The 14,676-nt window shown below is 34.2% G+C and overlaps 1 protein-coding gene across 3 annotated transcripts in view; it reads right to left on the minus strand.

Annotated features, from left to right (window-relative positions):
* ASCC3 (activating signal cointegrator 1 complex subunit 3) overlaps window positions 1-14,676 on the minus strand; it is a 255,012-nt gene that overhangs the window by 68,177 nt on the left and 172,159 nt on the right. For all 3 annotated transcript variants that reach the window (XM_032105143.1, XM_032105141.1, XM_032105142.1), the window contains exons 22-29: window positions 11,549-11,703; window positions 7,853-7,951; window positions 7,236-7,404; window positions 5,165-5,385; window positions 3,704-3,789; window positions 2,078-2,244; window positions 1,789-1,934; window positions 1,560-1,680 (exon numbers count right to left, since the gene is read on the minus strand). In XM_032105143.1, the coding sequence (XP_031961034.1) occupies window positions 1,560-1,680; window positions 1,789-1,934; window positions 2,078-2,244; window positions 3,704-3,789; window positions 5,165-5,385; window positions 7,236-7,404; window positions 7,853-7,951; window positions 11,549-11,703 (1,164 nt within the window). The remainder of the gene's footprint in view (window positions 1-1,559; window positions 1,681-1,788; window positions 1,935-2,077; window positions 2,245-3,703; window positions 3,790-5,164; window positions 5,386-7,235; window positions 7,405-7,852; window positions 7,952-11,548; window positions 11,704-14,676) is intronic.

Here is a 14,676-nt window from a genome sequence, read left to right on the forward strand (position 1 = left end):
TCAATCTACCAATATCAGAAAAGGTAAAAAAAGTAGAAAGTGACTTTTCAATAGCTGCTGTGGAAGTGGGCATTACAGTACAAGAGAACTTTGTTTCTGTGTTTACTAATTAGTCTGAGCTATTTAAACCAATGATGATATATTTAAACCAGTTATGTTTTAGGACTTTTTTAAAAAGCATTTTCTTGCTCAGCCAATCTTTGAAAAGTTTCAGCTTGCAGTGAAATTGTTATGGACTCAGGAATAAGTATTGCCATGAAAATGCTAAAATAACCTTGACTGTATCATGTCAAACAAGTGGGGAACAGAGTGTGCAATAAATCATATTTATAGAGATTTTCTAACTTCAACAAGCACTAGAAGTATATATATATATATAGTACTATATATATATAGTATATATTCTAGGTGTACCTAGAATTTCAAATACTCTCTCTAAACCACTTATAAATCTGTTTGTGTGTTTTCTCATGTAATTCTCATTCAAGCAATTAAATTTATGTATTGTTAATTTCTGAAAACTATTTCATACTGCCCACCAGCACATATTATTTCCCAGTTCCTGAATACTACCCAGCATGTGCTCCTGCATATACACACGCGATGCAGTTGGGAAATTACTGAAATAGGATAATTCATGTGTATTTATATCTTACAACTACATATACCAATACATCTATATATTTTAAAAGCCCAACATCTAATGGATTTTTGTTGCTTCAGGAACAGGTGTGGCAGCACAGCCCAAGACAGATTTATTGTTCATTAGTGTTTTTGTACAATGCTCTTGTGGAGGTGTAAATAATCCGAGCTGTCAAGATTGGTCTCTAGTCCACAATCAATACTTTGCTTCTGTCATAAGGCTAATTAAAGCAGCTAAAAAGTCCCCTCGCAAATGTCACCTCACAATCAACAGCAGTTCAGATTACAAAATTTATTTTGGAGGTTACTTTTAATTGATATAATAAATATTCCTTATGCAACGAAAACAAAACATGTTCAAATAAAATACAAGAGAGTTTTTCTTAAGTCTATACTGCTTGCCAGCCTGGTTAAGAATAAAAAATTGGAAACAGAAGCAAATCTGGATGCACTACAAATTTTGAATTTTATGGTTATTGCTTTGAAACTAGAATTATAGGAGGTTAGCCTGACTTGCAACTTCTGTTCTGTTTTAATGCTTACATGCAGTGGTCCATATGAAAATACCTCAGCAGATTAATAGTATGAATGGTTTTATTGCTTTCTAAATTTCAAATATTTTTACACAAATATTTCTTTCTGGTGTCAAACACTAAGAGAAAACACATTTTATTTCCCCTTTGCTAACACTAATTTTATTCTTCTGTTCTAAATACATTACATTCCTCTGTTACATGTTGCATTTGCAGCACACTTTATGTTTCAGACAAATAGCTTTGGGCCATTAGCAGAGCAGATTCCCCCAATACATGCCAAGAGTACATACAGTAACACATGTTGCAAATGTGCTGCAAATAACTGTGTAAAGTCCCTTTTTCTTTTACAGAAAGGAGAGGGTCTAGGAGCTCGCTGCTTACCCTGAAAAGCAGGTTTGTTCATGCTGGCCATGCGAGGACAGTAATGCTGGCCCGGGAAGCCCTGAATGTGCACCTCCAGAGGAACTGGGCGCACTGACGGTCGGAAGTTGAACAGACCCATCTACAAGAGAACATTTTTTTCAAGTTTAACCTTGAATTATCTTATCAATTGCTATTTTGTTTTGCTGCAGGACAAATACATATCCATTTTCTAAAACTTTTTTCATACCTGATTAATATTTAGCCAGTCAGCAAGGTCTCTGGCATTTGCTAAAGCAGTGGACAAACCAACTACTCTTACAGGCTTCTCTGTGTGAGATGAGATAAAGTTTGTTCGAGACACAATGACTTCCAATACTGGGCCTCTCTCATCCCCTAGTAAATGAAAAGTCAATTGAAAAACAGAGAAGAAGAAAATGTTCAGATATCAAAAAGTATATTCACATCATAAGTAACAGCACACTCCTTTAGCAATCAATTAGCAATGATTCTGATCAAAAGCAGCGAAACATGCTCACCTAGAAGATGGATCTCATCTATGATAAGAATGGCAACCTTCTGAACATAGCTTCTGTTCTGCCAGCTTCTGCTGACACCATCCCACTTCTCTGGGGTAGTAACAATCAGGTCAGCTTGGGCAATAGCTCTCATATCAGGAGTCACATCTCCTGTCAACTCTACAACCCTGTAATCAAGAAGGACAGTGGCTTGGCTTTACAAAGCTTTAAAACATCTTAATGTTCAAATATTTACTCCTTAACTTAAATTCTTAAAAGAAGAAAGAAACAAAATTAAGCAAAGTAATTTTGCATCTTGTCAAACACCTTTAACAGGATTTTCAAAGTTGTTTTAAGTAAATAAACCTGTCTCTTTGTTCCCCTAGTAAACACCATATAAATACCAAATACATTCCTTAGCAAAATCATATAAAAAGAAGGGGACAAATATGAGTCCCAACCAATGGTTAGTTGATCAAAATGAAGATAACATAATACTGGTATGATGTAATGTGAATCATAACACCCTATCATAGACAGGATGAAAGCTTTCATGGAGGCTACCACGTTGCTGCCTGCTGTTCTGTATGGATCTCTGGTTTGAATAATGAGGCTAAACTGCAGTGTGTATTGCATTTGCTGGTGAAGGTCCATTAAGGTGCAGAAATTAGCCTGAGATTACTTTTTGAAGAAGATTAGAAGAGTTTTTCCAATTGTTTGCAGCATTTGTGATGATCCATCATTTTAGATGGATGCATTACAATGGGTTTTTGACATTTCAATGACACATTCTACATCCAGTTGAACCAGTTGAATCTAAATCTAATAAAAATTCCTCAAAGCAATCTGTATCTTCTGTTCAAAATTTCAGACACAAGTAATTGCAAATTTCAAGAAAGAAATATTACTATAAAATATTTTATCTCATTGCTGTGATAACAACAGGAATATTACTGGTAATTTCAGGTACACAGAAGAGCATCTCTTTCTCTTGTGGCACGCTTTGAGCTTAACTTAGGAAAAAGGCTATATTTAGAAAAGGTGAAGGACCTAAATAACGCATCCTATGGATAAAAATTTTAATTCAGGAAACTATAATTTTGGAAAGCATCAACATGACTGATCTACCTTATAGATCATAAAGTAATGGCTGAACTCCAACACCTGGGACGATCAGCAGGAATTAATGTTACCAAGGAATAAAATTATATTAATTTATATATGAATGACATAGTATGACTATTATTATACAGTTCATGCAAGTCCTGTATGTTCCTTACAGCTAAGGTTTCTAACAAAAGCTTATTTTGACTTATATTTTCAATTTCCAAGGATACTGTGGACTGAAATCTGAGCTTTGTATTTTTTATACTGGCAAGCAATGAGAACAAAAATAGCTGGGTATCAAAGTGTATCCCTTTCTTAGGTTGATTTTGATCTATCACTTTTGATCTATCATTTTTGATCTCAGTTTTGATACATCACTACAGTGACGATTGATAGAACTTTTCAAGTACTAGAAATTTGAAGGACAGTATAAAACCAAAACCCTTTTTGAAATACTCGTAAGTATTTTGAGATTTTATTCATACTTGATGAGCTGTTCTTTTGCTTCTCAATTCTCTGACTAGGTAAGGAGAAACATACTTTTTACCAAGCTTTTCTTCAATCCTAACTTTCCAGTCCTCAATCCTCTCACGGACGAGTGCTTTTAAGGGTGCAATATACACTGCCTACAAAAGAAAAGGCACAAAACTAGAAGTTAAACAAGAAACCTTTATTAAAGTGTACCTACAACACATAGTATTTGTGAGATTTGAACATACTCATAATTTATAAAATAAATAAGGTCTGAGTCCCTTAAATGACCTACAGCAGGATTATATTTAAAAGAGACATAATGCTTGAAATACTGTTTTGTTTCCTGAGCAATTAATAAGCAAATAAATTCAGATAAAAGAATAAATTCTTGAAGTATTCAGCACACCTTTTAAAATCAAAACCCAGTTGTGTAAATAATGGGGTTTTTTTGCCATGACTATAAAATCTGCATGTTAACATTCTGGAATAGAAATAATCTGAATTTCTAGCAAGCAATATCTACCTGATTTCTATTATGTCATTAAATTATTAAAACATGACCAATTAAATAAAAAAGCTGATTATTTTAAGCAAAATGTCACAATATTTTTCCCAAAGAAGCCTGCAGAGCAGAGGGGAATATGCTCACATGTACAAACAGTATTTACTTATAGATTTATGGTTAAAAATTCTAAAGCTTTTGAACATGAAGAAACTGCTACATGAAGAATTCACATACATTCTTTAAAATATATAGCCAGGCTTACAGCTTTATTAAAACCTAAAAGATGCATTCCTGTGAGAACTGGCTATACTGTATGTCTCACAGATAAGTTGAAAGTGTATGGGTGACTTATTTACCTCACTTGGACTAGCAAATTACATGAAGATACTTAAATTCAAAGATGATTAAGGAATTTATGTACACAATCTCTGTTAATAGAAAGGTTATACTTTTTAAAAATCCCCCAGTCAGATACAAATATCTTTTTGAAAGACTTTAAAGCTAAAACGTGGTTAACTAAGACAATATGGCTAAGTCAAGAAGCAGATATATATTCACTTTGAAAACAAAACTCCAAAAGGTGAGTTGTTCAACTTTTAGGCAATTTAAAACACAGGGGCGAGCTGGAACAGAATATTGGCTTGTAGTAATTAACTGCACCTTATTTGTTTAAATAATAGAGAGACTGGGCTAGTTGTATTCACATGGAAAGGAACTAACAGCTATAAAACAGTACCACTGCTAGTAGAAGGAGATTAAAGCAGGATACACAGTTAAGTAAGGATGAAAAGGAAATCCAGCATGCCTGAATGCCATGTTTGTAGATTTAACTCTAGTTGTCAACTGATTAAAATAAATAGTTGAAGTAAAAGCGCAGTGTACCTAATGCAGTATCATTTTGTATCCACGCACATGCAAACTGGAGGAAGTAAAATTCTGTTCCCCATAGTTTTCTTCTAGGGTTTTCTATTGCTGAAAAAACACTCATAACAAAATGATTCTAGTAAACCTATTTTACAAACCTTTGATGTGGGATACTTGTTAAAAACTCTAAAGATGGCTAATTCAGCTGCAACAGTTTTTCCAGAACCTGTAGGCGCTCCAAGAAGAACATTGCAGTCTGTGTGATAAAGAGTATGAAATATCTGTGTCTGGATAGGGTTGAAGTGTGTGAATTTGTACAGGACCTCATATTCGCGATGTCCCAAGGCTGTGATAGGCAAAGGCTGAAGATCCAGAAGCTCTAAAACCACAAAATAATCGTAAGTGCATGACAAGAGATGCCATGACATGAAATAGCTTGTTATGAAGACAAATACACTAACCAGTAATCTAGCGGAAAACAATTTACACTGAAAAATGTTTTACTTAGTATCTCATATGACAGAGAGTACACATTTGGGTAATTGTTCACTTTGATGAAGAAAAATAAAAAAGTTGTTTTTATAGCTCTGAAATCTTTCTGCAAGTAATTTTTAAAGTACTCTGATAGCTGTGAATCAGTTATTTGCATATATTAATCTTTTTCTTATAGCTGTTTTCACCCACTTGCAGTAAGTTCTAAAATCACTGTGTTAGATCATATGTATGTCCAGCTTCTTATGATAACAAAATGTGGAGTATTTAAAGTTCAAGGGAAAAAAAGTCTATTGAAGAAGGAAGGATTCTTTGGAGTTTCCAAGTTGATGGAGTAATACAAATCAGATGAGTACAGCTAAATTTTGCATCTAATCCTTTAAATGTATAATTAAAGACATAATAAATAAACAAACAGCTTTTCAATATATAATTCTCAATATATCTTGAGGGCATCTGCTATCCAAATAATTAGAGATTGTGGAATTTGGAAGATGATATATATAACCAGATTGGATTTGGAATCCTACCAAATTAAGGAGACTGCAGTGATTCTGCTATACAGATGCTTGCTTTGAAGTTTGGGTTGGTTTTTTTTTTTGAGGCTGGAGGTCTCCTTGTCTTTTCAGGGTGCTTCACATTAAGGTATGATATGGGAGTCATAAAATCTACTGAGGCAATGATGCCTAATATTCTTCACATGCTTTTCACTGATACCTTATGGCTGTTTTATCATTCCCACAGAAACAGCAATTTCTTGGGTTCTGTTGAGGAGAAAGAAGGGTTTTTTTGCCTAGCAGAGCCTCTACGTACTTCATTGTTGAGTGGGAACCAGATGGGAATTGAAATCAATTACCATAAATCCTAGAGGCTCCATAACTGGTGATGTGTAAATATCTTTCTGTTTCTTCTGAATAGTAGTCAGTGATCAGTCAATTAGATAAAAAGGTTACACATGCTTTTCCAGACAGTGTAGGTACAGTATAACAATAGCTAAACACTTCACAAACACATGTGAATTTATGCATGCCAAAGGACAACACCGTATGAGAACTGTGCATTTCTGAAGGCACTCACTTAACAGACTGCTAGATGAGCCAAATGTAATTACAGTGGAAAGGTTTTACAATGACATCAGGCCCAATGAATGTATAAAGCAATTTATGTATCCAGAAAAAACGAAGAAAAACACAAACATATGCTTCTGTGCCAAGTGTTAAAAAAGGAGGGGGAGGGGAAGGCCACAACTTGATGAGAGGAAATGTGATGTTCAGTGCTGTAACAGTACTTGATATGAAAAATGTATCTCAGCAAAAACAGTAAAATGTTTCATATTTTCAAAATTTTAGCATTGTTTGTTCTTTGCTGAATGCCATTCATAAGACAGTCTAGGATTATTTGTAACCAGTCCAGAAGAAAATTAATGCTTGCAAGCACTAAGCTAAGACATACCGTAACATAGAGATTTGCTTAGTTTTATATGACAGGTTCAGTTTTCTTATGGTTTATAGAGAACCTGGAGTAACTCAAAGGCAGGTAGTATATTGAGATGAAATGAAAATTCCTGCATTTTGTTCAGGAATTGAAAAGCTTAGAGAGCTGGAGAAGAAATATCACAAAGTAAAATTCCATAAACTTTTCTACAATGAAGAAGAAGTAAGAACTTTATTGCACTACCATAAAAAAACCCAATATGAGCAATATCAGTTAAAGAAAAATGATCAAATTTGAAGTTACCTGTGTGGGGTGGATGTCTCTCTGGAAGGATCAAATGTTGAAAATTTATGATACATACAGCCTCTGCTCCTAACCATCTATCGGACACAGCTCGAATGTAATATTGAGAAGGAAGAGGTTCAAAAATTGGGATTGTGAACACCAGCAGCTGAGGTTCTTTAGTAATGACCTAGTACAGACACGTAGAGAATAATTACTGCACAGAAAAATCAGTAACTTGAAAAACCATAGTTTGTCTCACTTTCATAAGCTTTGCTACCGCAAAACAATAAGTATGTGTGCAATGTTTACATCTTTATAAAATATTTTACTGCCTGGAATGAATTTTGTTTCTGTAGTCTTCAAAAGATAAAAATAAGGCTGGCTTTTGTTCTTTAATAGACAAAACCATTACAGTCTTTCTTTATCATCTGAAAGTAACTATCCCAGCAAAGGAGGAAGAGAAAAAGGGACATTTGAGCTTAGAAAAAATTGTTGTGGAAGTCCAAGCTGATCAAGTATATCTGAATTTGAACGCTGTACTGCTGATTTAAAAATCTGCTTGACTGACCTGACAAATCCGCATCTCACTAACTTTGTTTCTGTCTTGCTATGAGATTCGGAAAGAAGTCCATTACCTGTTTCTTTTGAATGATGAAGTACTCTGAATGATAAATGTGATCATTAGTAGGGTCTTCTACCCAAATCCACCAGGGCTCTCCAACACTGCCATGTACCTTTATGAGTAGAAAAGATAGTTTTGTTTTAGTTGTAACAAGATTCTCTAGGTTTGCAAAAAAAGTAGATGTATTTCTGATTGACATAGGTTCATAAAGGAATACAGAAATCAGAAGTAACCGAAAAATAATGTTTTGAATTAGATCAGTCTGCTTGAAGATTATGCTTCAATAAGGGTTTGCTTAAGGTACACATAATACCAATGAACATGATACAAATGCAACTGAAGGTACTGCCTCAGCTGTTTATAAATAGACTGAACCCCCAGGGTTCCCTCTAGGCTCCTAGGAAAGAACACCTTCTCTTTATTCCTCCCTGTACTTCTGCCTTTGGGTTCTGTATAGAGGATTGTCATTTGCAATTGTCTGCTCATTTTTCAGTCAAAAACATTCTCTCAGGAAAAGCTGGACACTGAATTGTGACATTCCTCTCCTCTCTCTCATCCCCTCTCCTCTAGAAAGATACAGTAAGTATATTCAGAAGGCCATTGATGTAGCCATTGATACAGGTGAAGTGAGAAGAACATAAATAGAGCCGTCACCGAATGATTTCCCTGCCATCTGGCAACACTTCTTTTTAAACCTAGATTTTTGTTTGCTTTGTTTTGTACCTTACTTTGCAATGCCAGCAATGCCAGAAATCATAGCTAGGTGTGATGCTAAATTAAGATGTTTTGTTTCTTTGTCAGAATAAATAACGCTTGCCAACGTACAAACATTTTACTTAAATATCTAGGAAAGTAAGAAAAATGCATAGTAAAGGAGTATGGAAGACATACTGTTAAATGAATGTAGATTTCTGGTGTTTCTGATGAGGACTGCGATAAGTTGCAAAACCAGGAGATGAAAAAAAAGTTGGAATTTTTCCTAAACTTAATAGGAAAAAAGACAAAGTGCATAGTTGCTTCTAATGGCAATTTTAATGCTCCAGGAATCTGGTATTGATTCACATGGCATAAATTATTTTCAGCATAATTCATTACTGTGTCTGTCGGAAAACAGTCTGTACTGGTTTGTGAAGACAAAACTATGTACAAAGAATAAAACTAAGGTGCCTTTCTTTCTTTTTTACCACAGTTGCACAATAGACAAATAGATGGAGAGTCATTAATTTATATTACATTTGAATTTCACTTGCAGCTTCATTGGGAACTGAAGCAGTGCAGCTGAAATGACACGCCGGTGACATTTTGAAAAATGACAGTGAGACTACTATTTCATCAGGGATTAGGAGCATTTAAGAGAATTAAGGAAGGCAAATAAGTTCAAAGCTCAGAAATGTTATTATTAACTCTAATAGCAACCCAATTTTGGAAAATCCCGGGAAAAAACTGCATGGGGTAAGCAGGAAAATCTGGGAACAGGAAACGCAACATTTTCGCCAGTAATGATTTTCAAGAACTCTGGGGAGCTCTTAAGAACTGGCACGTACCAGTATTTTGGGCAATTGTCTCCCTAAAACTATATGTCTGATATATGATTCAGCTAATTAATACTACTTGCATTATTCTGCATTTCTGCTGGACTCCTCCTAGATGCATTAAGGCTTAATTGCTCTATCTGGGTATGTTTATAGACCTTTGCTTCTAACAACAGAATAAAAATTTGGGATTTGGCTCACATGATCTTACCAAGCTAAAGAGCTCCCTGTACTGAAAACTAGAGATTAAGTTGATGTCCTATGTCATGACTACAAAAACTATCTTCTTTCTCTTGTAATGTCAAGTGCAAAGTTTGTGATAAGATCACTATAGAATTAATTATGCAGGTAAAGGAACAATCTTAAAACCCTGAAATGTTAGTCAAGCAGGGTATTTCAGCTAAGCATGGTATTTAAAGTTTTCATAACTGGTTTTATTTGATTACTGCAATTCTTCAGATGGAATTTTTTAGCAGCTAACTTTTGTACCAATTACAGCTAAAACTGTAAGTTTCTGAGAAGCTTGCTAAAATAATGTGATGATGGAGAAGCAGTTTCAGAGTGTCTATGCTTGAATTTGAGACAGTTGTTCATTTTCAGAGACTATTAAAATTTAACAGCTTTAGTTATTTACTGTGATAGAAGTTTCATTTACTGAAGAAACAGGAAAATCAACACCACATTACAGAAATAAAAAAAAAACGTTCCCAAGTTTTTATGATTACCACTAAACATTCACACAAAAACAGCTCCATAAACTTAATTGATAAAACAATCATAATGTTTCCAAAGCAACTATCAGAAAAACTGTGTAAAGGGGTCATGGCAGAAAATAGATTTTTGACAAAATTTTGCTCTAAATTTAGAGGTGTAGAATCAAAACAACAGTATAATTTTGTGTGGACCCTTTTTTAACCTGTAAAGATATAGAACTTAGGTATTGTAGAAAAACCTAACAATGGATTGAGAAATTACTTTGTATTAAGATAAAGTTTAATATAAAGACCATTATTTTTTTTTTAATCTTTAACAGATTACAGGTAAAGTGGATGAAGGACTGAACAATAAAAACTTGTTTCAATCCTAAAAGTAATGCTTTTTTTCCTTCTGAAACATAAATAAGGCAGAAAAAAGTATTTCATGTTATAATTCATGTTAGGAATCCATTCAAATATTTCTTCATTAAATCTAGGTGACAAGCAAAATCAAACTTTCTATATTTTGATTGCTAATCTCCCACTTATACAACAACTTGGTGAAACTTCCACAAGAAAATAAAACACCTTTCGGCAGGGAAAATAAAATCGAAAGTAATTTAAGTGTTTGTGGAATAAAACTCTCATTTATTTATGATTAAGGTAAACTTGTAATCTAAGGGATTTTAAAATGAGTTTTTTAATAAAAGAACAGATACTTAATATCCACATTTCAGAATAAGTTATCTTAAGCATAAATCTCATAAGTTTAAAAGATGAAAATTATGTTTGCCCATTGAGATAGCTTTTTTCCTGTAGAAAGTTTCAGAAGTAACAGCAACAATACAATGCCCCCATGTGGACATTTATATTTCATTTATCTTAAATGTATTTCTAATGAACAGATTCTGAATCAAAGGATGTGGGTATAGCTAAATGTGAAACTGGTACAACTCCTTTCATATGAATTTGCACCATAAAATACAGGTGAACATAATTGCAAACTTATCTCAGTTTTTTTGTTCAGACAAGTCGCAGCAGAAGAAAGGCACTGATACTGTGAATGTGTATTTGTGAAGCCAGAAGGAACAACAGAACCTGGCATACATGAACTGCATTTCAAGGCTTTTCTGTCTGACATTCATTCATAGTTCAGAGAGCCATTCATGTCTCCCTTTTTCTTGCTTCTCCTTACTGGGAACTGTGTGTGACTACTGTGAATATTCAGTATTAAGCATTTGCCTCAATGTGTTATATACAGCCCAATGTTATAAGGATTAACAGAAATAAAAAGATGATCTTTGCCTGCTTTCTCCAACAAAAGTCATAAAGGTCATTCCATTCCTATCATCAAAGTTGCTTTTTAGCTAAAAAAAAATGCCTTTTTTCTTATCCAAACAGCTATGGACTCCCAGTGATCATCTCCTTTATTGAAGCTTAACTAATGTTTCTCGTCTTGCCTCCTCCTCCCTTTTTTTTTACCTGGTCATTCCAGGTGAAGTCAGGAGTGATGTTCAGCCGAACTCGGAGCACTGTGCGGGTGATTGGCTGGATCGTAGCTTCCATTACGATGGAGGGGATTTGATGGACACACTGCTTTACCTTTAACCCGATTTTCACATGATGCAGCATGTGACCTGCCAAAAAAACATCCGCTGTAAGGAATTTGCATTTCCAGGAAAAAGCATACAACTCTGACTTTCAAATAGGCTTTTAGAGAAGTATTCTTGCTTGCTTGTTTTGCTCTTGGGTACGTAAATGTCTGACTCTCTTGACCTTGCATGTCTGAATATTTTGTAATACTTAACTTGAATTAGCAATTTAAAGCCTTGAAAAATCAGTATTAACCCCCCTGCTGGCTATAAGTAAGGGGTTAAAATAACTATTAAGAATTCACAATGAAAACATTATGTCAAGCTAGTTCCCTCTCCTTCACTGACTTTTTGACCAGGCTCTTACCAAGCCATATAGTTCTTTTTCAGAGCACAAATACCAACTTTTTACTTGATTTGAACAGCTACAATTTCTGTGTAGTGATTCAGAGCAGACAGAATGGTTTTCATAAAACTGAACAAAGGTACTTAATAGGTTAAAAATGCACAAAAGTAAACACTTCACAGCAGCTCTGATCTTTCAGAATATACCAGTGTGTAATTGAGACAAAGGGAAAAAAAAAATTATTTTCTATTGTAATCATGGTAACTAAGGCAATAAAGCGATTATATTTATTTAGAAAAATGTCCTATTTGTATTTTACAGCTCAAATCTCTGTTCCCTTGCTTTTCATTTTAAATATAAAACAAAGTATGTAGCAGTGATTTCTTTTTTTCCTGAAATTATTCCACCTTCTAGCTTATTTAGGAAAAAACTGGCTTATTTACTACATTTTCACTGAAATGGTTAATGTAATATGTGGAGCATATTTTAGATTTTAATTGTGATGGTCATAAATACTCCCTGTTAAAATCTACCTTACAATAGCTACTGATATTTTTCTGATGTCGTTATGTGGTTCCTGTGCATACTTATACGTTTGAAAAAAATAAATTAAAAAAAAGGAGAAGAAGTCCTATTATTTGCATTATGTGCAAAGTGAAAATGTGATACAAACCTTTTCTTGCAATTACAAGACATTTAGGGGCATAGCATCTTGAAACTGCTATTTTTTTCTATTGATACTGACTTTCCCTTTTCAGTTTTTCTTATTTAACAAATTGGCAGATAGATTTGTCTAACACAGGTGTTTCTACTCTGAAGTAATGAATGGTGACCTTGCTTAAGAATCAAACCCCTAACCAAAAGTTTTAATACATATTAAATCAGTTTAATTTGCAGTTGGTAAAATAATTGTATCTCCAACAACTGGGCTATTAAAAACCAAACCCCTTATGTTGGTACACCTTGATGATATATGCAGCATTATAGCAAGTTTGCACAGTGACTGGCTTTTGCAATTAGAGGTAAAACTTCAGAAATCATGTTAAATAAAGGCAGATGACAAATATTCAAAGACATGACTCAAAAAACCTATGTAGGCAAGTACACTTTTTCATGGCAAAAATCTCTTTATCACAATGTGATATCACAAAGTGAACTGTGTTTGTAAAGGACAGCACTGAGGTTTTTTTTACAATTATGTGCTAGGGGAAAATAAGGCTCCTCTCCCAACTTCTACAAAATATTATAAAACTTTCTTCCTCTAACCCCCTCTTTTTTGTTTAGAAGTCACATTATGAGAAATCATCAGTGGCATTTAAGAAATATGAAAACCCTCTAAACAAAAGCTGCCTGAGAAAAGAGGCATGTCTAAAAAAAAAAAAAAAAAGAATAAATTTTGCATATTCTACAATGTTTGTCATCTGCATTCTGAAAAGAACCAGACTTTACCTCAGTTAACACAGTGATTTCCTGGCTTTCTGGAAACTCCATGGTTACATTGCAATAGCTCATAGATTGGTGTTGACCAATTCATGGTACCCTGGAATCCAGGATCTGTGCACACAGCATGCTCTCCACTCACTGGGAGAGCTGGCACCTATCTGATGCTTTCATCTCCCCCAAAGCCATGGGCTGAGTTAGCCAGCTAGCTCCTGTCTTTCTTACTCTACCTCCAAGGTCTCAATAACATTTAAAAAGGAAGAAACATTGAAGATTGAAACTAGCCCTGTGAAGTAAGAAAACAAGGCAGCACCTGGAAGTTTTCCCTTTTCTCATGTCAACATGGTTTTGAATTCAAAATAAAAATAAGGTGTCTGCCAGGCAAGCACTTCCTTCACATGCCTCAGAAAGAGAGGCCGGACAGGAGGAAGTGTGCCAAGTAACCACTTCACAGAGCTACACAGATCAACTTTCTCTGATATTTGTAAGGCTGGAGAACATGAAATATCATTATGTACGGTCAGCAGTGACCTGTTTTCACAGTCAAACCCCATGTCTCATCTACATTCAAACAGTTAATATAAACCAAAACTAGACAAATTGCAGGTACATTTCCATCTTCTCAATGCTGCTTCCAATACACTGAAGGAAGTAAAACTGGTTTTTGTATTTTTACACAAAATTTCCTGCTTCTCCAAGTGTGGGTACGAGGAGAAAGAACAATTAAAAAAAACCCAAACAAAACAAAAACAACAAACCAAACTAAAAACAGCTCTGCAAAACCAAACAACAACAACAAAATAAAAAACCTCATTAATACAATTAATGGAAAAGAATACTAAGCACTAAAAGACATCACAAATACACAAAAAATTAACAGATGGGAATTAAAAAGTGCTATAACACTTCTGAATTAAAAGTGCAGTGTTTTTAATACATTTAATATTACTATATTAAAACACAGTTAAAGTAAGCTTCTAGAATTTTGTCATAGTCTTTTGGTTTGACTTATTAAATAAAATATAGCCTCTAATTCTGCAAACTTCTACATATTTATTTAACTTTTCCCAGCCTAGATTAGGCACATAACAAAGTTTTCTAAACTAGGAATGTAGTTCTCCTGCAAATGAAATAAATATTAAGTTAGATGCTACAGGTTCTAAGTGGTATGAATGGTAATTTTATTCTAAAATTAGATTTTTCAAAAAATGATAGTTTGTTTAGCAACAGGT

Source organism: Corvus moneduloides, chromosome 3 (genome assembly GCF_009650955.1).
Source record: "Corvus moneduloides isolate bCorMon1 chromosome 3, bCorMon1.pri, whole genome shotgun sequence".
In the NCBI taxonomy this organism is placed as follows: domain Eukaryota; kingdom Metazoa; phylum Chordata; class Aves; order Passeriformes; family Corvidae; genus Corvus; species Corvus moneduloides.